Source organism: Salmo salar, chromosome ssa18, assembly GCF_905237065.1.
Source record: "Salmo salar chromosome ssa18, Ssal_v3.1, whole genome shotgun sequence".
NCBI classification, from domain to species: Eukaryota; Metazoa; Chordata; class Actinopteri; order Salmoniformes; family Salmonidae; genus Salmo; species Salmo salar.
Window position 1 is genome coordinate 31,289,319 of NC_059459.1, and position 22,637 is coordinate 31,311,955.

Genomic DNA, 22,637 nt, shown 5'->3' on the forward strand with positions numbered 1-22,637 from the left:
AGGAGGCCGTAGGAGGGCAACAACCCAGCAGCAGGACCGCTACCTCCGCCTTTGTGCAAGGAGGAGCAGGAGGAGCACTGCCAGAGCCCTGCAAAATGACCTCCAGCAGGCCACAAATGTGCATGTGTCTGCTCAAACGGTCAGAAGCAGACTCCATGAGGGTGGTATGAGGGCCCGACGTCCACAGGTGGGGGTTGCGCTTACAGCCCAACACCGTGCAGGACGTTTGGCATTTGCCAGAGAACACCAAAATTGGCAAATTCGCCACTGGTGCCCCGTGCTCTTCACAGATGAAAGCAGGTTCACACTGAGCACGTGACAGACGTGACAGAGTCTGGAGACGCCGTGGAGAACGTTCTGCTGCCTGCAACATCCTCCAGCATGACCGGTTTGGCGGTGGGTCAGTCATGGTGTGGGGTGGTATTTCTTTGGGGGGCCGCACAGCCCTCCATGTGCTCGCCAGAGGTAGCCTGACTGCCATTAGGTAGCGAGATGAGATCCTCAGACCCCTTGTGAGACCATATGCTGGTGCGGTTGGCCCTGGGTTCCTCCTAATGCAAGACAATGCTAGACCTCATGTGGCTGGAGTGTGTCAGCAGTTCCTGCAAGAGGAAGGCATTGATGCTATGACTGGCCCGCCCGTTCCCCAGACCTGAATCCAATTGAGCACATCTGGGACATCATGTCTCACTCCATCCACCAACGCCACGTTGCACCACAGACTGTCCAGGAGTTGGCGGATGTTTTAGTCCAGGTCTGGGAGGAGATCCCTCAGGAGACCATCCGCCACCTCATCAGGAGCATGCCCAGGCGTTGTAGGGAGGTCATACAGGCACGTGAAGGCCACACACTACTGAGCCTCATTTTGACTTGTTTTAAGGACATTACATCAAAGTTGGATCAGCCTGTAGTGTGGTTTTCCACTTTAATTTTGAATGTGACTCCAAATCCAGACCTCCATGGGTTGATAAATTGGATTTCCATTGATTATTTTTGTGTGATTTTGTTGTCAGCACATTCAACTATGTAAAGAAAAAAGTATTTAATAAGATTATTTCATTAATTCAGATCTACGATGTGTTATTTTAGTGTTCCCTTTATTTTTTTGAGCAGTGTGTGTGTGTGTGTGTGTGTGTGTGTGTGTGTGTGTGTGTGTGTGTGTGTGTGTGTGTGTGTGTGTGTGTGTGTGTGTGTGTGTGTGTGTGTGTGTGTGTGTGTGTGTGTGTGTGTGTGTGTGTGTGTGTGTGTGTGTGTGTGTGTACCAATGCACCACAGAGGGAATTCCAACAACCATGGGGACATTGTGTATCTTTTAATAAAAAGTCATTTTGTCAAAGAAATTTACAACAAACACCACATATTAATAAACAAAACACTATAAATACACAAATATATAATTGTATATTTATGCACACTAAGGAAGAAAACAAACAAGACTAATAAACAAACGTTGCTTTGGTCTAGACGCAGTGGCTACATTTGAAATATATTTTTTGTCTGCGTAAAGGACTAGAGTGGCGTTCGTTGTTGACCATTTTCTGTGTAAATGTCTATTATGGGATTCTGTAAAACAGTGAGAGATGTGAAAAGGGGTTCACTACACTTGTGCTACTTATTCCACTTTAATGTGTTAAAAACCATGCTACAGAGGATATGATGGAGGTATCTGTTTCTATGTGATGAACACATATGAAATATTATTTTGATTAAATGCTTTGTGTTAATACATGTAGTCTGAAGATGCCAAACACAACAAATGATGAAGATATGTGACATGAATGATGATGATGACAGCCAAATGAAAGCTCAATCGCATTCAACAATGATGACCATTAATGTGCTGACCAATGTAAACCTTGGCTAAAAGCTGGATATCTCCCAAATTTTTGTATATACACTGAACAAAAAATATAAATGGAACATGTAAAGTGTTGGTCCCCCTCCAAAAATCACATATTTTCCATATGCACAAAAAGCTTATTTCTCTCAAATTTGTTTACATCCCTGTTAGTGAGCATTTCTCCTTTTGTAAAATAATCCAACCACTTTACAGGTATGGCATAAAAAGAAGCTGATTAAACAGGATTATTACACAGGTGCACCTTGTGCTGGGGACAATAAAAGGCCACTTTAAAATGTGCAGTTTTGCCACACAACACAATGCCACAGATGTCTCAGGTTTTGAGGGAGCGTGCAATTGGCAGCTGACTGCAAGAATGTCCACCAGAGCTGTTGCCAGATAATGAAAGGTTCTTTTGTCTACCATAAGCCACCTCCCACGTCATTTTAGAGAATTTGGCAGTACGTCCAACCGGTCTCAGAACCGCAGACCACGTGTAACCACGCCAGCCCAGGACCTCCACATTCTGCTTCTTCACCTGTGAGATTGTCTGGGGGGGTATTTATGTCATTAATAAAGCTCTTCTGTGGTGAAAAAATTGTCTGGGCCTGGCTCCCCAGTGGGTGGGCCTATGCCCTCCAAGGCCCACCCATGGCTGCACCTGGGCCCAGCCATGTGAAATCCATAGATTAAGGCCTAATGAATTTATTTCAATTGACTGATTTCCTTATATGAACGGTAACTCAGTAAAATCTTTGAAATTGTTGTATGTTGTGTTAATATTTTTGTCTGTTTGCATGTTGCGTTTATATTACAGTATGTTTAATCAAAATGCAGCTTGGTCAACAAAAAATAATGGAGTATGTAAAATATGATGTAAAAAAGGATTTTTAATGCATGCAGTAGATCACTCCACTCTTTCTAGACCTTTTCCAATTCTGATTGATCATCTCATTGGGAAATGTGTGGTGCTGCAAAGATATATAGAAATCTTTATTATACTTTGTATATTAAACCCACAATGGTACCGGTGTTACCACAAAATATCTTCAGGCGCTATATAAAAAATATACACATCATCATCATCATAGATCATATTGATTTTATTTATCTGTTAAGAATCTTTTTTATATACTTTGTTTTACTCTGTAATACAAAAGATCACACCTCTAGTTGAATCCATTCTTATGAGAAAGCACAATTGAAGACTGCCTTATTTATTCATGGTTCCCAGCATAGACATAGAATTACATTATAGTAATTATATTTCTATGGTTCCCAGTGGCTGCCAATATGTCAACCAGAGATTTCAGTCCCATCCCCCCTTGGAGCTCCCAAGGCAATAACATAACCAGTGTAACAGTTCCATAATGACCGAAGTGTCATGCCTTAGGCTAATCTATCATGCAATGTCCAGAACAAACCCCTACATTATCTGGACTGACTCTGACAGACAGGGAAAGACATGCAATCATGCCATCCACATTATCTACATGTCAGTGAGGGAGTCTCACAGTCAGGGACAGGAAGACTACGAAGTGTTATTTGGCTTTTTTGAGTGAGGGAGGGGGGGGGGGGGTCTAGTAATACTCAGAAGTGTATTCACAGTCCAGAGTGTGTGACAGTGAGAGAGGACAAGGGAGGGAGGCCTACAGTACAGTTTGACATGGATGTTTTGTTGCTTTCACTGTGATACCATCAGGGAAAGTGCCACCAAAGAGAGAGAGATTTGTTTCTTCCTTTGATATGAGAGCAAGATCTCCCAAGCTGCACTCCCTCTTATTGCTACATGCTTCTATCTCTTCTGTGTCCATACAAAGGGGTCAACTACATGAGAAAGACAGAACAGTCACATCCAGAACTGAATAGAGCATTATGAGTTTTTGTGCAAAATGATCCCAGGTATTCTCTTGGTGTAGCCTAGTTTGTGTCTTAGCCGGTGTTGATAACTGAATGGTTGCATTTGCTATGTGCCAAGAATCCTTATACATTCCATTAAAATACTCCAGTGTTTCTGTAACTCAGAAAAGACCAGGCTGTATCTTAAAATTGCTACTTCTAGATGAGTTGATGATCCATTGAATACTGTATATTTAACATGAGAACACATTGTAAAAGTGGGAAATTTGCTCTGAGTTCTGTGGACAAACGTAAACACAGTCGAGGGGTGATGTCATCTTTATTGTGATGTCATCATTATGTGCTGGTCGTCAGGTAGTCACCCCTGTGTGCTATATACAGATATGATTTCAGTTGAGTGATCTGAGATCTGTGCCCTTTTTCTGCGACTCCCATTGCTTTCAATACCCTGATTTGAGCAAGGTTTGAGTGATGCCTGCTTGTTTCTCAAGTCAAAAGTCATAGTATACGTCCCATAGAGTGCTGGTACTATAGCTGGGCAATCAAACCCATGTGAGAAGGCAAGGAGGATGTGTTGGTCTAAGGGTGAATCTCAATCTGGAAAGGAAACCACTTTAAACTGTTGCGATACACCCTAAACTTCTTTCAAGTCCAAATGGCGAAGTGATGGAGTCCTTTCTGACTGCAGGTAGTCAGCTGTTCCTGTGAGGGCCTAGAGGAGGGTGCATCCCAGTGTCTAGTGGAGTAAATCAACCCTTAGACAGAGATGCTCCCTTAATGTCCATGACAGCATACACACTTAGAAAAAAGGGTTCCAAAAGTATACTTCGGCTGTCCCCATGGGGGAACCTTTTTTGGTTTGAGGTTCTGCCTGGAACCAAAAGGGTTCTATCTGGAACCAAAACTAGTTATTCAAAGGGTTCTCCTATGGGAACAGACAAAGAACCCGTTTAGGTTCTAGATAGCACATATTTTCCTAAGAGTGTAGAGAAGTAAAGAGTGCTGGTACTGTGGTTAGGGGAGTAAGTCCAGGTAAGTGCAGTAAGTACAGTCCTCTGTAGTCTGGATGCAAATTTAAAATGGTAACCTGTTCTCTAGCCAAAATAAGTGCACTACATAGCGAATAGGGTTCCATTTTGGACGCAGACTTCTCAGTAGCAGTGATGGGGAAATCAGATCAAATCAGGGTGCTGGTACTAATTGTCATGGGAGCGAGAGGACACTGGGGTTAGACAACGCCCCTATCTGGTCTCTAAATTTCACTGGGGTTAGACAACGCCCCTGTCTGGTCTCTAAATCTCACTGGGGTTAGACAACACCCCTGTCTGGTCTCTAAATTTCACTGGGGTTAGACAACGCCCATGTCTGGTCTCTAAATCTCACTGGGGCGAGAGGACACCCTTGCATGGTCCCTCTAGATCTCAGTAGCGGCGATCTCCTCGAAGTGGATGTCGTTGCTGCCGCTGTGGACGTCGTAGTCCTCTACATCTCTGTTCTCCAGCTCTAGACTGAGCTCTCTCATCACCCTTTCCAGATCTCTGTTCCTCCTGTACATCTGGATGTAGTTCTGCTGCAGCTGCTTCTGGTAGCGGATCACCTTTTCCTTTTCCTCCTGCCAGACCTTCCTCTCCTCCTGAAATCCTCCCAGCTGCTCCTCACTGCTCCTCCTCTCGTACATCAGCTCTGCCCTCAGCCTCTCCACCTGACACACAACACAAGGATTGATTGGTTGATTAACTGATTGGTGGTATTTATTTGATCATTTTAAAATCCATATGAAGTTGTTCTATCACAATGTTGAAACAATACACAACAGAGCAGTATAAAAAATAAGTATTATTCAAGCACTATTTTGCAATGAAAATGGTAAAAAAATTATTGAAACAAGGTCGGTCATTGTTTTTCCAAGTGTGTGGTTTTAACATGTGCAGGTTTTACTGTCTGAACACCAATAGAGAAACCACAGAAACTAGTGCAATGGTGTGAGGGATGGGGGTTCATATGAGACTGAAAGAAAGTATAAACATCATTGTTGTTGGAGCTCACCTGTTGCCTGAGTCCCAGCACAGCTTCAGCACTCTGCCTCTGAGCCTTGGTCTCATCACTCTCCCCTCCCCAACCCAGCCTCCCCTCCTCCGCCTCTCGGTACCCCACAGAGGGGCTGAGGCCCCCCCTTCCACCCGCCACACCCCCACGCCCCTGGGGGAGGGGCAGGCTCATACATTGGCCCTTAGTGGCTGGTGCCTGGCCTCCAGGAAGATATCCTCCTCCCTGATTGGCCAGGGCATCTCGGAGGCGGGCCAACTCTTCCTCCAAGCATCCGACTTTCTCGCGGAGCAGCTCGGCTTCGCTCTTCCTGCGCTGGAGCTCATTCTCGCAGACCTCCAACTCCAGGGAGCGTGTTCGTAGGGCCGACCCAGCCTCCTGGGTCGTAGCCTGGCTGTTCTGGAGATCAGACCTGACCTCTCTCAACTGGGACTTCAGGACCACCAGCTCCCCGCCCTTCTGGCTCAGCTCTGACTGGCTCTCCTTCAGTTGCTGTTTCAAAAGGGAGATCTCACCTGATTTCTGACACACCTGGGGAGGGAGGGAGGGAGGGAGGGAAGGAAGGGAAGGAAGGAGGAAATGAGGGAGAAAAAATATTTTGTGAATATTGAGATCACTTACTTTGAAATGGTGTACATGAATCAACCCTAACGCCTGACCCACCCACCTCCCACTTGGTCTCTTCTAGGCGTGGTCCCAGCTGGGTCTGCTCTCTCTGTATAGAGGCACACCTCCTCTCCAGCTCTTTCCTGTCCTGCAGCAGAGAGGAGAAGTCCTCCTGAAGCTTCTTCTTCTCCTGCTGCAGTTGGAACACCTGAAATAAAGACACAGACAGTTACATGCTGACCACACCGCTCGCGTCGTGTGTGCAAGCATTGCAAAATAAATTGTAACATACATGTTATTCAGTTATTGCACCCACACTGCTCGCATGCGCCATTGAGCGTCTGCGTTGCCAAGCGCTAATATAGAAGTCAGTTCTATTTGTGACGCTGAACGGAGTGCAAGTCCTGCCTCTCCCATCTTCTCATTGGTTTATAGAAGCAGATACCCACGTGCCATCTCCTCATTGGTTATGCCCACATGGGTGATTGAAAGATGAACTGAGTTCCGTTGGTCATCGTGGTAACTATGGAAGTTAGATGCCAATCGCCATATAAAGTCCAAAGAAGAAAAGGCCTGGAAGGAGGAGAGATGACTAGAAACGATTCGGTTGACCGTTTTATGTGTGGATTAATTGTCGGAGTAGAGGACCTTGTACATTTCAGGTAAAATAACAACTCAACGTTTATATCCCAGGACAAATTAGCTAGCAACAGCAAGCTAGCTAAATATAACAAATTAGCTAGCAACTGCAAGCTAACTAGCTAAATTGCCATAAATGTTTCATGCTTTTCAACCTGTCCCCAAATTAATATAATTGGTTCAGAGTTTGCTTTGATATTTCAACCTGCGTGTCGGGATCGCGTTTGGTGTGCGGGACAAAATCAATTTGCGCACAATGGCGCACGTGTGCGGCCGGTTTGGGTACGGTGTTAGGGTGACATTTTGACAGAAAATGAAGAAACGCTACTAAAACAGAAGCAACATATCATACAGTAATAAACAATCATAATAATAGCTTTTTATGTAACTTGCAACAATACCTGTCACACAAAGAAGGGCCCTGCTTCCCAAACTAAGTTGACTGAAGTATTTCTGTCTGTTACCTGTAGCTGTAAGGCCTGTTGTACTCTCTGGGCCTTCTGTGAAGCCTGTTTCATCTTAGAGGAACAGCTCTGTCTCAGCTCTTCCAGCTCTCTCTCACAGCGAAGCTGCTTCTCCTCGTATACCTACAGGACAGGAGGTCAGGGGTTAGTCGTCACAGTTTAGAAGTTACATACAGATACCACATCCAGAGGTCAAACTGTGAACCAGCACTAGTATGGCTCAAAAGTATACACTGAACAAAAATATAAATGTAACATGTAATGTGCTGGTGCCATGTTTCATGAGCTGAAATAAAAGATCCCAGACATTTTCCATACGCACAAAAAGCTTATTTTTCGCAAATGTTATGCACAAATTTGTTTACATCCCTGTTAGTGAGCATTTCTACTTTGCCAAGTTAATCCATCCACCTGACAGGTGTGGCATATCAAGAAGATGATTAAATAACATGATCATTACACAGGTGCTCCTTGTGCTGGGGACAATAAAAAACCACTCTAAAATATGCAGTTTTGTCAAACTTCACAATTCCACAGATGTCTCAAGTTTTGAGGGAGCGTGCAATTGGCATGCTGACTGCAGGAATGTCCACCAGAGCTGTTGCTAGAGAATTGAATGTTCATAAGCCACCTCCCACGTCGTTTTAGAGAATTTGGCAGTACGTCCAACAGGCCTCACAAACGCAGACCATGTGTAACCACGCCAGCCCAGGACCTCCACATACGGCTTCTTCACCTGCAGGATCGTGTGAGACCAGCCACCCAGACAGCTAATGAAACTGAGGAGTATTTCTGTCTGTAATAAAGCCCTTTTGTGGGAAAAACAAATTCTGATTGGCTTTGCCTGGCTCCCAAGTGGGTGGGCCTAGGCCCTCCCAGGCCCATCCATGGCTGCACCCCTGCCCAGTCATGTGAAATCCATAGATTAGGGCCTAATGAATTTATTTAAATATCAACTGTATCATTGAAATTGTAGCATGTTTCATTTATATTTTTGTTCAGTATATATGGAATAATTGAGCTTAGTAATAGAACCAGCAGAAATGACAGAAACAAACATTTTAATAATATTTCTCCTCGAGGCAACACTTTAAGCCTGCTTAAATCCCCTCTCACCTGACAGATGGCATCCTCGTTCTCGTCCAGGTTCTCTCTGAGTTGCTGCAGCTCCAGGTCTCTCTCCCTCAACTTCTCCTCCAGCTCCCTCACCACCCCCTCATAACCCTCCAGGGTCGGGGGCGAGCGCCCACATGACCCGCTGTCCGACAGGGGCTGGCCTCGCCCACTCAGCGACCCTGTGCTCTTACTGGACGACGACCGCCCGCTGTCCGAGTTTGAGTGACCGTGGGAGGTAGAGTGGGCATGACCTCCGTTGATCCCCAACCCTCCGTTTGTGGTTGTGGTTCTCCCAGGCTCCGGGCCCACCCCGGACCCCCCAGACCCTGAACCTGACCCGGAGGCCTCGCTATTGGCCAGGCTGTAGGCGTTGCTGCTGTGGGTGGGCAGGCTGGACAAGGAGTTACGGCCAGAGTCTGACATGGAGCAGGAATGGCTGCTGCGAGCGTTGCGTCCTCTGCTGTATGAGTTCCTCTTGCTATCTGAGGAAGAGCCGACCAGAGGTACAACGTTCCCGTAGCTCCCCGTGCCATTGACCACGTTATTGAACACGGTATTCACGTTATTGACCACTGTATTTTCATTATTCCCGTTGATAGACAGGGGCAGGAGGAGGTTGAGGCTGCCTTGGCTCTCAGAGAGGTTGCCCCCTGGTCTCGGGGAGAGGTACTGCACTGAGTGGCGGTTCTTCGGGACCACCGGTTTGAACGCGGTGGGACGGATCAGAATCTTCTCCATGTTCTGCAATGGAAGACAGTATTTGTTAACGAAGACAGTATTTGTTAATGAAAACATTATTTGTTAATGGGAGACAGTATTTGTTAACCTCTTATTGGTAGGGGGCAGTATTTTCACGTTCGGATGAAATACGTGCCCATATTAAACGTTGTAAAGCATCAATCTTTAGGGCCTTTAGAACGTGAAAATTCAGTAATATTCCAACCGGACCATTCCAGTGTCTTGAAAAACGTTTTGGAACACAGCTACCTCTCGCGTGAATGCGCGCCAATGAACTGATGTCCTTCCCTGGCTCTACAACTTCCCAGCCTTCTCGTTCGGTCTCTGTTCATCATAGACGCCTCAAACAACTTTCTAAAGACTGTTGACATCTAGTGGAAGCCTTAGGAAGTGCACAATGATTACTGAGTCACTGTGTGTTTGATAGGCAATGACTTGAAAAGAGTCCACGCATCAGATTTCCACTTCCTGGTAGGATTTTTCTCAGGTTTTTGCCTGCCATATGAGTTCTGTTATACTCACAGACATTATTCAAACAGTTTTAGAAACTTCAGAGTGTTTTCTATCCAAATGTACTAATAATATGCATATTCTAGTTTCTGGGCCCGAGTAGTAGGCATTTTAATTTGGGTACGTTTTTCATCCGGCTGTAAAAATTCTGCCCCCTATATCAAAGAGGTTTTAATGAAGACAGTATTTGTTAATGGAAGATAGTATTTGTTAATGAAGACATTATTTGTTAACCTCTCTAGGGGGTGTGGGACGGTAGCGTCCACCTGGCCAACATCCAGTGAAATTGCAGAACTTCAAAAACAGAAATACTCATTATAAAAATTCATAAAACATACAAGTGTTATACATCGGTTTAAACATGAACTTCTTGTTAATCCAACCACGGTGTTAGATTTCAAAAAGGCTCTACGGTGAAAGCATACCATGCGATTATCTGAGAACAGCACCCAGCAGACAAATCATTACAAACAGTTACCAGCCAAGTAGAGGAGTTACAAAAGTCAGAAATAGCAATAAAATGAATCACTTACCTTTGATGATCTTCATATGGTTGCACTCACAAGACTCCCATTTACTCAATAAATGTTTGTTTTGTTCGATAAAGTCTCTCTTTATATCCAAAAACCTCAGTTTTGTTCACGCATTTTGTTCAGTAATCAATGGGCTCAAAGGCAGTCACAACAGGCAGACGAAAAGTATCAGTAAAGTTCGTAGAAACATGTCAAACTATGTTTATAATCAATCCTCAGGTTGTTTTTAGTCATAATAATCAATAATATTTCAACCGGACAAAAGCTTCGTCAATATAAGAGGATAACAAGAAAGGCGCACTCTCGGTCGTGCGCATGAAAAACCTCTGGGACACTGCAGTGTCCACTCATTCAGAGAGGTCTTACTCCCTCATTTTTCAGAATACAAGCCTGAACCAATTTCTAAAGACTGTTGACATCTAGTGGAAGCCATAGGAAGTGCAATTTCAGTCCTAAGTCAATGGATACTGTAATGGCATTCAATAGAAAACTACAAACATAAAAAAATCCCACTTCCTGGATGGATTTTTCTCAGGTTTTCGCCTGCCATATCAGTTCTGTTATACTCACAGACATTATTAACCTCTTTAGGGTCGGCGGGACGAAATCATCCCCCCTACTCAACAGCCAGTTGAATCCCGTGGCGCGTTATTCAAATACCTTAGAAATGCTATTACTTCAATTTCTCAAACATATGACTATTTTACACCATTTTAAAGACAAGACTCTCGTTAATCTAACCACACTGTCCGATTTCAAAAAGGCTTTACAACGAAAGCAAAACATTAGATTATGTCAGCAGAGTACCCAGCCAGAAATAATCAGACACCCATTTTTCAAGCTAGCATACAATGTCACATAAACCCAAACCACAGCTAAATGCAGCACTAACCTTTGATGATCTTCATCAGATGACAACCCTAGGACATTATGTTATACAATGCATGCATGTTTTGTTCAATCAAGTTCATATTTATATATAAAAAACAGCTTTTTACATTAGCATGTGACGTTCAGAACTAGCATACCCCCCGCAAACTTCCGGTGAATTTACTAAATTACTCACGATAAACATTCACAAAAAACAGAACAATTATTTTAAGAATTATAGATACAGAACTCCTTTGCGCAATCGAGGTGTCCGATTTTAAAATAGCTTTTTGGTGAAAGCACATTTTGCAATATTCTGAGTAGATAGCCCGGCATCACAGGGCTAGCTATTTAGACACCCAGCAAGTTTAGCACTCACCAAAGTCAGATTTACTATAAGAAAAATGTTATTACCTTTGCTGTTCTTCGTCAGAATGCACTCCCAGGACTTCTACTTCAATAACAAATGTTGGTTTGGTTCAAAATAATCCATAGTTATATCCAAATAGCGGCGTTTTGTTCGTTCGTTCAAGACACTATCCGAAGTGTAAATAAGGGTCACGCGCACGACGCATTTCGTGACAAAAAAATTCTAAATATTACATTACCGTACTTCGAAGCATGTCAACCGCTGTTTAATACAAATTTTATGCCATTTTTCTCGTAAAAAAGCGATAATATTCCGACCGGGAAAGCGTGTTTACGTTCAAAGACAGAAAGAAAATAAAACATGGGGTCGACTCGTGCACGCGCCTCAGCCCATTGTCCTCTGATAGAGCACTTGCCAAAAGCGCTAATGTGTTTCAGCCAGTGGCTGGAATTACATCATTCAGCTTTTTCCCGGGTTCTGAGAGCCTATGGGAGCCGTAGGAAGTGTCACGTTACAGCAAAGATCCTCAGTCTTCAATAAACAGAGTCAAGAAGCTCAAGGAATGGTCAGACAGGCCACTTCCTGTACAGAATCTTCTCAGGTTTTTGCCAGCCATATGAGTTCTGTTATACTCACAGACACCATTCAAACAGTTTTAGAAACTTTAGGGTGTTTTCTATCCAAAGCCAATAACTATATGCATATTCTAGTTTCTGGGCAGTAGTAATAACCAGATTAAATCGGGTACGTTTTTTATCCGGCCGTGTAAATACTGCCCCCTACCCCCAACAGGTTAACAGTTTTGGAAACTTTTGAGTGTTTTCTATCCAAATCTACCAATTATATGCATATCCTAGCTTCTGGGCCTGAGTAGCAGGCAGTTTACTTTGGGCACGCTTTTCATCCGGAGGTGAAAATAGTGCCCCCTACCCTAATGAAGTTAATGAAGACAGTATTTCTTAATGGAAGATAGTATTTGTTAATGGTTCCTGTTGTTCATATCAAGTGCATTTCCAGAAAACTCACTTTAATACATCTTAACATTGTTGTTTTTAACGATAAATAATGAATTATTATCATGCTCATGATTTTCCTTATTGCCTGATATCAAAATCAATTGAATCTAGACAAGACCCTCTCAATCCTATAGTATCATAGCTCTGACCAACACTTTATTGGCATTTCCTTGTTAAATAAAGGGAAAGAAATATAAAAGAAACTGACGTTGGTGATTTATACCAGCAGTGTTAATTAGAAATGCCTGGTCTCCTCCCATTGAAGACAGGCACACTGATAGGACGGAAGGTCATTCTGAAAGCTCTGATTGGCTTCATTAATATTCATAGGTTTCCAGTAAGCAGCTTTTCTCATGATTTTGAGTATGTCACGACATAAGAGAGAGACGGGGAGAGAGAGAGAGACGGGGGTTGGAGAGAGGAAGAGAAAGATGGAGGGACAGAGAGAGAGAGATAGGGACGGATCAAGAGAAGGAGGAGAGAGAGAGACAGAGAAAGACAGCTCTCTACACAGGTTCGGTAAGCGGTTTTCTTAATGGTTTCCCTCAGCCCTCATTGAGTGTGTCAGAGAATATAAGATAGCTCTGACATTGATTATAAGACACGAGGTGACTGACTGTTAAAAGATCTATAACCAGCATTGTCTAAGCTGTGATTATGGTTCCCGCTCTATAAATAGAAATGAATAGCCAATCAGCAGAGAGGATCTAAGGTAAAACATGTCGCATAGTAGCACCTCACCACCGGTGCTGCTCAGTAGCTGGAGTAGTTGGTTAATAGTGAGGTACTGAAACGTTCACTTCACCATTATATAGAAGTATTATTAGCTAGCTAGACTCTATGTTCTGTATATGAGCTTAGTGAGGATTTTACAAGTGAAACTTACAATTGAGAAAGAAATAAAAGTATACTAATGATAGACTTAATATACACAATGACAATGCATGGGCATTACCAACAGGAAGCTGGGATGGTCATTTCTTGACTATACAAGTAATTTATGGCCTTTTTAGATACACAGATACCACAAGCTCGGAAACCACTTGACATTTTGGGAATCCCCCTCCGAAACTCGCCTTCTCCAGTTTTCCTGACACTGGGATGAGTTTGGGCGGCGGACCGCCGATATTCCCGTTGAGACCTCGGTTATTCCTCTGCTCCTCCGAGTCGCTACACGGACTCCCCACCGTCACCACATGGTTATCATTCTGGTCTCCTACAGTCACTACCTCCTCACTCACAAACCCATAGTTCCCATTCCCTCCACTACCACCACCACCTCCAGCCACACCCCCAGCAGAGTTACCCTCCCGGGGCTGCTTCTTGGTGGGCAGTGGCGGCGGCTGAAGCTTGGTGGGCTGGAGCTGGGTCTGGTTATTGATGACCAGTAGTTGTTCCAGGGAGCTCCCGCTGCGCAGGGTGTGGCTATCACCCTGGAGCCTGAAACAACTGGTGGTTGGGGTGTTACGGCGTGGCTTAGTGCTGAAATAAAAATAATTATCATTTAGAATAATCATTGATAAGAATTACAGTATACAGCACTTTTCCAGTAGCTCTTTTCCATAGTAAGGGAAGAATCCCTAGCCTGGCCCCAGGTCTGTTTGTGCTCTTGTTTGGTATGACAATCCCATAAGGAGTTGGCAAGAGAGCAGAAACAAGGCAAAAGACTGGCATCCAGGCTAGAAAATCACCTTGTCCACAACCAATATAGTCTGAGTGCCAGATCTGTTTGTGCTACCATGTCAACTCCTTGTCACTTATTCTCAAGCCGTTTGTCTTGACCAGGACAGCAATAGAGTGGGCAAGGGCATGAACAGACTGGCACCTGGGCTACGACCAATGAGTAGCACCCTACCTGAACTCTCTGGCAGCCCGGCAGTGTCGCTGCTCCTGATGGGTCCGGCCAGAGATGAGGCTGCTGACGGAGCCCATGGTGGCTCCGGGGACAAAGGTGCCACAGGGCCCTCCGACGACAGGGGAGAGGGTGACGATATGGAGGCTGGTGGGAGGCTTGGGGTGGTCAGTCACAGACACAGGCAGGGTCTGAGCCAGAGCCATGTTACCTGGACAACACCAGACATACACCCAACACACTCTGCAGAGAGAGCGAGAGAGAGAGAGAGAGAGAGAGAGAGAGAGAGAGAGAGAGAGAGAGAGAGAGAGAGAGAGAGAGAGAGAGAGAGAGAATTAGACCCAACCCAATTAAGAGAAAACAAAAATATATTTACACATTGGAAAGAATTAACACAAAAACTGAGCAAACTAGAATGCTATTTGGCCCAAAACAGGGAGTTCACAGTGGCAGAATACCTGACCACAGTGACTGACCAATTTTTAAGGAAAGCTTTGACTATGTACAGACTCAGTGAGCATAGCCTTGCTATTGAGAAAGGCCGCTGTAGGCAGACCTGGCTCTCAAGAGAAGACAGGCTATGTGCACACTGCCCACAAAATGAGGTGGAAACTGAGCTGCACTTCCTAACCTCCTGTCAAATGTATGACCATATTAGAGACATGTATTTCCCTCAGATTACACAGATCCACAAAGAATTCAGATAAACTCCCATATCGACTGGGTGAAATACCACGGTGTGTCATCACGACATGAAGAATTGTGACCTGTTGTCACAAGAACAAACACCATTGTAAATACAACCCATATTTACGTTTATTTATTTTCCCTTTTGTACTTTTTGAACATTGTTACAACACTGTAAATAGACATAAAACAACATGTGAAATGTCTCTATTGCTTCGAAACTTTTGTGAGTGTAATGTTTACTGTTTACTGTTAATTTTATATTGTTTATTTCACTTTTGTTTATAATCTTTTTCACTTGCTTCCGCAATGTAAACGTATGTTTCCCATGCCAATTAAGCCATTTGAATTTAATTGAGATAGAAAGAGAGAGAGAGAAAAGTTGAATATCAATGGAATTTTGTCAGGTCATCATGACGGCTACTGTTGGCTTCCTCACTGATACAGTTAAAATGTCACACTCAAACCATCAGTATAGGAGACAGAGATAGAGAGCATGTGCAGAGGGTAGAGGGAGTTTAATTTCCAGCCAATATTATGCTAGTATGAGTTGACAGAGAGGGGACATTTTATATTTAGCCTGTTGTGCATCGCTCAAAGCTGTCTGGCCAAGAGGAATAATACAACTCAACTATGACGGCACACTGCATGTCAGAGCCATCAAGCACGCACGCACGCACGCACGCACGCACACACACACACACACACACACACAGGTGTGTCAAATCAAATTTTATTGGTCACATACATGTGTTTAGCAGATGTTATTGCGAGTGTAGCGAAATGCTTGTGCATACTAGTTCCGACAGTGCAGAAATATCTAACAAGTAATATCTAACAATTTCACAACAAATAGCTAATACACATAAATCTAAGTAAAGGAATGGAATTAAGAATGTATAAATATATGGACGAGCAATGTCAGTGCGGCATAGACTAAGATACAGTAGATAGTATAGAATACAGTATATACATATGAGATGAGTAATGCAAGATATGTAAACATTATTAAAGTGACATTATTAAAAGTGACTACTGTTCCATTTATTAAAGTGGCCAATGATATCAAGTCTGTGTATGTAGGCTGCAGCCTCGCTGTGCTAGTGATGGCTGTTTAACAATCTGATGATAGAAGGTTTGCGATAGAAGCTGTTTTTCAGTCTCTCGGTCCCAGCTTTGATGCACCTGTACTGACCTCGCCTTCTGGATGATAGCGGAGTGAACAAGCCGTTGGCTTGGGTGGTTCAAATCAAATCAAACTGTATTTGTCACATGCGCCGAATACAACAAGTGTAGACCTTACCGTGAAATGCCTTCTTACACGCCCCTAACCAACAGTGCAGTTCAAGAAGAGTTAAGAAAATACTTACCAAATAAACTAAAGTAAAAAATAATTAAAAGTAACACAATAACATAACAATAACGAGGCTATATACAGGGGGTACCGGTACAGAGTCAGTGTGCGGGGGTACAGGTTAGAGGTCATTTGTACATGTAGGTAGGGGTGAATTGACTATGCAATCATAATAAACAGTGAGTAGCAGCAGTGTAAAAACAAATGGGGGGTGTCAATGTAAGTAGTCCGGTGGTCATCTGATTAGCTGTTCAGGAGTCTTATGGCTTCGGGGTAGAAGCTGTTAAGGAGCCTTTTGGTCCTAGACTTGGCACTCCGGTACCATGCGGTAGCAGAGAAAACTGTCTATGACTTGGGTGACTGGAGTCTGACAATTTTATGAGCTTTCTTCTGACACTGCCAATTATATAGGTCCTGGATTGCAGGAAGCTTGGCCCCAGTGATGTACTGGGCCGTATGCACTACACTCTATAGCGCCTTACGGTCTAATGCTGAGTAGTTGCCATACCAGGCGGTGATGCAAGTGGTCAGGATGCTCTCGAGGGTGCATCTGTATAACTTTTTGAGGGTCTGGGGACCCATGCCAAATCCTTTCAGTCTCCTGAGGGGGAAAAGGTTTTGTCATGCCCTCTTCACGACTGTCTTGGTGTGTTTGGACCATGATACATCGTTGGTGATGTGGACACCAAGGAGTAGAGCTCAGACCGCCTTTTCCTGTAGTCCACGATCAGCTCTTTTGTCTTGCTCACATCGAGGGAGAGGTTGTTGTCCTGGCACCACACTGCCAGTTCTCTGATCTCCTCCCTATAGGCTGTCTCATCATTGTCAGTGATCAGGCCTACCACTGTTGTGTCGTCAGCAAACTTAATGATGGTGTTGGAGTCGTGTTTGGCCACGCAGTTGTGGGTGAACAAGGAGTACAGGAGGGGACTAAGTACACACCCCTAAGGGGCCCCAGTGTTGAGGATCTGCATGGCAGGCATGTTGTTGCCTACCCTTACCACCTGGGGGCGGCCCGTCAGGAAGTCCAGGATATAGTTGCAGAGGGAGGTGTTTAGTCCCAGGGTCCTTAGCTTAGTGATGAGCTTCGTTGGTACTATGGTGTTGAACGCTGAGCTGTAGTCAATGAACAGCATTCTCACATAGGTGTTCCTTTTGTCCAGGTGGGAAAGGGCAGTGTGGAGTGCAATTGAGATTGTGTCATCTGTGGATCTGTTGGTTGTGGTATGCGAATTGGAGTGGGTCTAGGGTATCTGGGAGGATGCTGTTGATGTGAGCCATGACCAGTCTTTCAAAGCACTTTATGGCTACTGACGTGAGTGCTACGGGGCGGTAATCATTTAGGCAGGTTACCTTCGCTTCCTTGGGCACTATGGTGGTCTGCTTGAAACATGTAGGTATTACAGATTCAGTCAGGGAGAGGTTGAAAATGTCAGTGAAGACACTAGCCAGTTGGTCAGCACATGCTTTGAGTACACGTCCTGGTAATCCATCTGGCCCCGCGGCTTTGTGAATGTTGACCTGTTTAAAGGTCTTGCTTACATCGGCTACCGAGAGCGTTACCACACAGTCATCCAGAACAGCTGGTGCTCTCGTGCATGTTTCAGTGTTGCTTGCCTCGAAGCGAGCATAAAAAGTCATTTAGCTCGCCTGGTAGGCTCGAGTCACTGGGCAGCTCGCGTCTGGGTTTCCCTTTGTAGTCCGTAATAGTTTCCAAGCTCTGCCACATCCGACGAGCATCAGAGCAGGTGTAGTAGGATTCAATCTTAATCCTGTATTGACGCTTTGCTTGTTTGATGGTTTGTCTGAGGGCATAGCGGGATTTCTTATAGGCGTCCGAATTATTGTCCTGCTCCTTGAAAGCGGCAGTTCTAGCCTTTAGCTCGTTGCGGATGTTGCCTGTTGCCTCCATGGCTGCTGGTTGGGATATGTACGTACGGTCACTGTGGGGATGACGTTGTCGATGCACTGATTGATGAAGCTGATGACTGAGTGGTATACTCCTTAATGCCATTGGATGAATCCCGGAACATATTCCAGTCTGTACTAGCAAAACAGTCCTGTAGCGTAGCATCCGCGTCATCTGACCACTTCTGTATTGAGCGAGTCATTGGTACTTCCTGCTTTAGTTTTTGCTTGTAAGCAGGATTCAGGAGGATATAATTATTGTCAGATTTGCCAAATGCAGGGCGAGGGAGAGCTTTGTATGCATCTCTTTGTGTGGAGTAAAGGTAGTCTAGAGTTTTTTTCCCTCTGGTTGCACATGTAACATGCTGGTAAAAATATGGCATTTTCTTGTTTGCTTATGGCCTTATAGAGTTGGTTGAGTGTGATCTTAGTGCCAGCATTGGTCTGTGGTGGTAAATAGATGGCTACGAATAATATAGATGAGAACTCTACTTCCGGGTTTGGAGAAGGTAGTCACACTTCGCTTCGCTCCACAGGTAATATTACATTTCATTACATTACAACGGTTTGATTTGTTTGATCTGAGCAATTTTTTCTTAGCTAGCTACATAGCCATCTTTGTATCAAAGATAATTGTGTAGTTTAGAGTAATTATCGAGGTTAGCTAGCCAGCCAGCTGTTTTCGTCCTCCTAACTTAGTCAACACTGCTAGCTAGCCAACTAGCCAACTTCTACTGACTAGCAGCACTGTAGAAACTATTACATTACAACGGAACGACTTGATTAGTGTAGTGCTAGCTAGCTACATAGCTGTCTTTGCTGTCTTTGTATCTAAGATAATTGTGTAGTTTAGAGTAATTATCGAGGTTAGCTAGCCAGCCGCGCCGCGACGCGACGCCGTTGTCCAGACTCCAGACTTAGTCAACACACCTAGTCATCATCAAACCCACTGCTAGCTAGCCAACCTTTACTGACTAGCAGCACTGTAGAAACTAATACATTACAATGGAACGATTTGACTAGTGCAGTGTTAGTTGACTTTGTCATAGTTTGATAATTGTGTAGTTTGGAGTAATTATCGAGGTTAGCTAGCCAGCTATTTTCGTCCCCCGCGACGAAAATAGGTTACCTAGCCAGCTACACGTTCAAACAAAGTCAACAACGCAGCCACTGCTAGCTAGCCTACTTCACCAGCCAGCAGTACTGTATCATCTTCATCATTTTTAGTCAATAACATTTTTGCAACGTAAGCTTAACTTTCTGAACATTCGAGAAGTGTAGTCCACTTGTTATTCCAATCTCCTTTGCATTAGCGTAGCCTCTTCTGTAGCCTGTCAACTATGTGTCTGTCTATCCCTGTTCTCTCCCCTCTGCACAGGCCACACAAACGCTTCACACCGCGTGGCCGCTGCCACTCTAACCTGGTGGTCCCAGCGCGCACGACCCACGTGGAGTTCCAGGTCTCCGGCAACCTCTGGAACTGCCGGTCTGCGGCCAACAAGGCAGAGTTCATCTCAGCCTATGCTACCCTCCAGCACCTCGACTTCTTGGCACTGACGGAAACATGGATTACCACAGATAACACTGCTACTCCTACTGCTCTCTCCTCGTCTGCCCACGTGTTCTCGCATACCCCGAGAGCATCTGGCCAGCGGGGTGGTGGCACTGGAATCCTCATCTCTCCCAAGTGAACATTCTCTCTTTCTCCCCTGACCCATCTGTCTATCTCCTCATTTGAATTCCATGCTGTCACAGTTACCAGCCCTTTCAAGCTTAACCTGTTAGGGCTAGGGGGCAGTATTGACACGGCTGGATAAAAAACGTACCCGATTTAATCTGGTTACTACTCCTGCCCAGTAACTAGAATATGCATATAATTATTGGCTTTGGATAGAAAACACTCCAAAGTTTCTAAAACTGTTTGAATGTTGTCTGTGAGTATAACAGAACTCAAATGGCAGGTCAAAACCTGAGAAGATTCTGTACAGGAAGTACCCTGTCTGACCATTTCTTGGCCTTCTTTGCCATCTCTATCCATTACAAAGGATCTCTGCTGTTACGTGACACTTCCTATGGCTCACATGGTCTCTCAGAAGGCGGCAAAAAGCTGAATCGTGGCTTTGCAGGCTCTGGCTGAAAAAAAGTAGCGCGTTTGGTTAGTGGCTGGTTACAGTACTGTGAGACTCAGGCTCGTGCCCGCGTCGACCGAAAGCTTTGTTTTCTTTCCTCTGTTTACCTAAACGGAGATTCCCGGTCGGAATATTATCGCTTTTTTTACGAGAAAAATGGCATAAAAATGGATTTTAAACAGCGGTTGACATGCTTCGAAGTACGGTAATGGAATATTTAGAATTTTTTTGTCACGAATTGCGCCATGCTCGTAACCCTGATTTACCATTTCGGATAGTGTCTGGAACGCACGAACAAAACGCCGCTATTTGGATATAACGATGGATTATTTTGGACCAAACCAACATTTGTTATTGAAGTAGCAGTCCTGGGAGTGCATTCTGACAAAGACAACAAAGGTAATCAAACTTTTGTAATAGTAAATCTGACTTTGGTCAGGGCTAAACTTGGTCGGTGTCTAAATGGCTATCCGTGATGGCTGGGCTATCTACTGAGAATATTGCAAAATGTGCTTTCACCGAAAAGCTATTTTAAAATCGGACACCTCGATTGCACAAAGGAGTTCTGTATCTATAATTCTTAAAATAATTGTTATGTTTTTTGTGAACGTTTATCGTGAGTAATTTAGTAAATTGTTAGTAAATTCCCCAGAAGTTTGCTAGTTCTGAACGTCACATGCTAATGTAAAAAGCTGGTTTTTGATATAAATATGAACTTGATTGAACAAAACATGCATGTATTGTATAACATAATGTCCTAGGATTGTCATCTGATGAAGATCATCAAAGGTTAGTGCTGCATTTAGCTGTCTTCTGGGTTTATGTGACATTATATGCTAGCTTGAAAAATGGGTGTCTGATTATTTCTGGCTGGGTACTCTGCTGACATAATCTAATGTTTTGCTTTCGTTGTAAAGCCTTTTTGAAATCGGACAGTGTGGTTAGATTAACGAGAGTCTTGTCTTTAAAATGCTGTAAAATAGTCATATGTTTGAGAAATTGAAGTAATAGCATTTCTAAGGTATTTGAAAATCGCGCCACGGGATTCAACTGGCTGTTGCTTAGGTGGGACGAATTCGTCTAGCCCATAGAGGTTAACATCCTTATCATTTATCGCCCTCCAGGTTCCCTTGGAGAGTTCATCAATGAGCTTGACGTCTTGATAAGTTCCTTTCCTGAGGATGGCTCACCTCTCACAGTTCTGGGTGACTTTAACCTCCCCACGTCTACCTTTGACTCATTCCTCTCTGCCTCCTTCTTTCCACTCCTCTCCTCTTTTGACCTCACCCTCTCACCTTCCCCCCCTACTCACAAGGCAGGCAATACACTTGACCTCATCTTTACTAGATGCTGTTCGTCCACTAATCTCATTGCAACTCGCCTCCAAGTCTCCGACCACTACCTTGTATCCTTTTCCCTCTCGCTCTCATCCAACACTTCTCACTCTGCCCCTACTCGGATGGTATTGCGCCGTCCCAACCTTCGCTCTCTCTCCCGCTACTCTCTCCTCTTCCATCCTATCATCTCTTCCCTCTGCTCAAACCTTCTCCAACCTATCCCCTGATTCTGCCTCCTCAACCCTCCTCTCCTCCCTTTCTGCATCCTTTGATTCTCTATGTCCCCTATCCTCCAGGCCGGCTCGGTCCTCCCCTCCTGCTCCGTGGCTCGACGACTCATTGCGAGCTCACAGAACAGGGCGCCCGGGCAGCCGAGCGGAAATGGAGGAAAACTTCGCCTCCCCTGCGGACCTGGCGTCCTTTCACTCCCTCCTCTCTACATATTCCTCTTCTGTCTCTGCTGCTAAAGCCACTTTCTACCACTCTAAATTCCAAGCATCTGCCTCTAACCCTAGGAAGCTCTTTGCCACCTTCTCCTCCCTCCTGAATCCTCCTCCCCCTCCCCCCCCTCCTCCCTCTCTGCGGATGACTTCGTCAACCATTTTGAAAAGAAGGTTGACGACATCCGATCCTCGTTTGCTAAGTCAAACGACACCGCTGGTCCTTCTCACACTGCCCTACCCTGTGCTTTGACCTCTTTCTCCCCTCTCTCTCCAGATGAAATCTCGCGTCTTGTGACGGCCGCCCAACAACCTGCCCGCT

The 22,637-nt window shown here is 44.5% G+C and overlaps 1 protein-coding gene across 2 annotated transcripts in view; it reads right to left on the minus strand.

Annotated features, from left to right (window-relative positions):
• Nucleotides 1-1,297: 1,297 nt before the first annotated feature.
• LOC106577242 (leucine zipper putative tumor suppressor 2 homolog) overlaps nucleotides 1,298-22,637 on the minus strand; it is a 100,443-nt gene continuing 79,103 nt past the window's right edge. For both annotated transcript variants that reach the window (XM_014155168.2, XM_014155167.2), the window contains 7 exons: nucleotides 14,464-14,703; nucleotides 13,685-14,090; nucleotides 8,572-9,312; nucleotides 7,456-7,578; nucleotides 6,414-6,560; nucleotides 5,747-6,277; nucleotides 1,298-5,402 (listed from right to left, as the gene is read on the minus strand). In XM_014155168.2, coding sequence (XP_014010643.1) covers nucleotides 5,115-5,402; nucleotides 5,747-6,277; nucleotides 6,414-6,560; nucleotides 7,456-7,578; nucleotides 8,572-9,312; nucleotides 13,685-14,090; nucleotides 14,464-14,666 — 2,439 coding nt within the window. In that variant the 5' untranslated portion in view covers nucleotides 14,667-14,703 and the 3' untranslated portion in view covers nucleotides 1,298-5,114. The remainder of the gene's footprint in view (nucleotides 5,403-5,746; nucleotides 6,278-6,413; nucleotides 6,561-7,455; nucleotides 7,579-8,571; nucleotides 9,313-13,684; nucleotides 14,091-14,463; nucleotides 14,704-22,637) is intronic.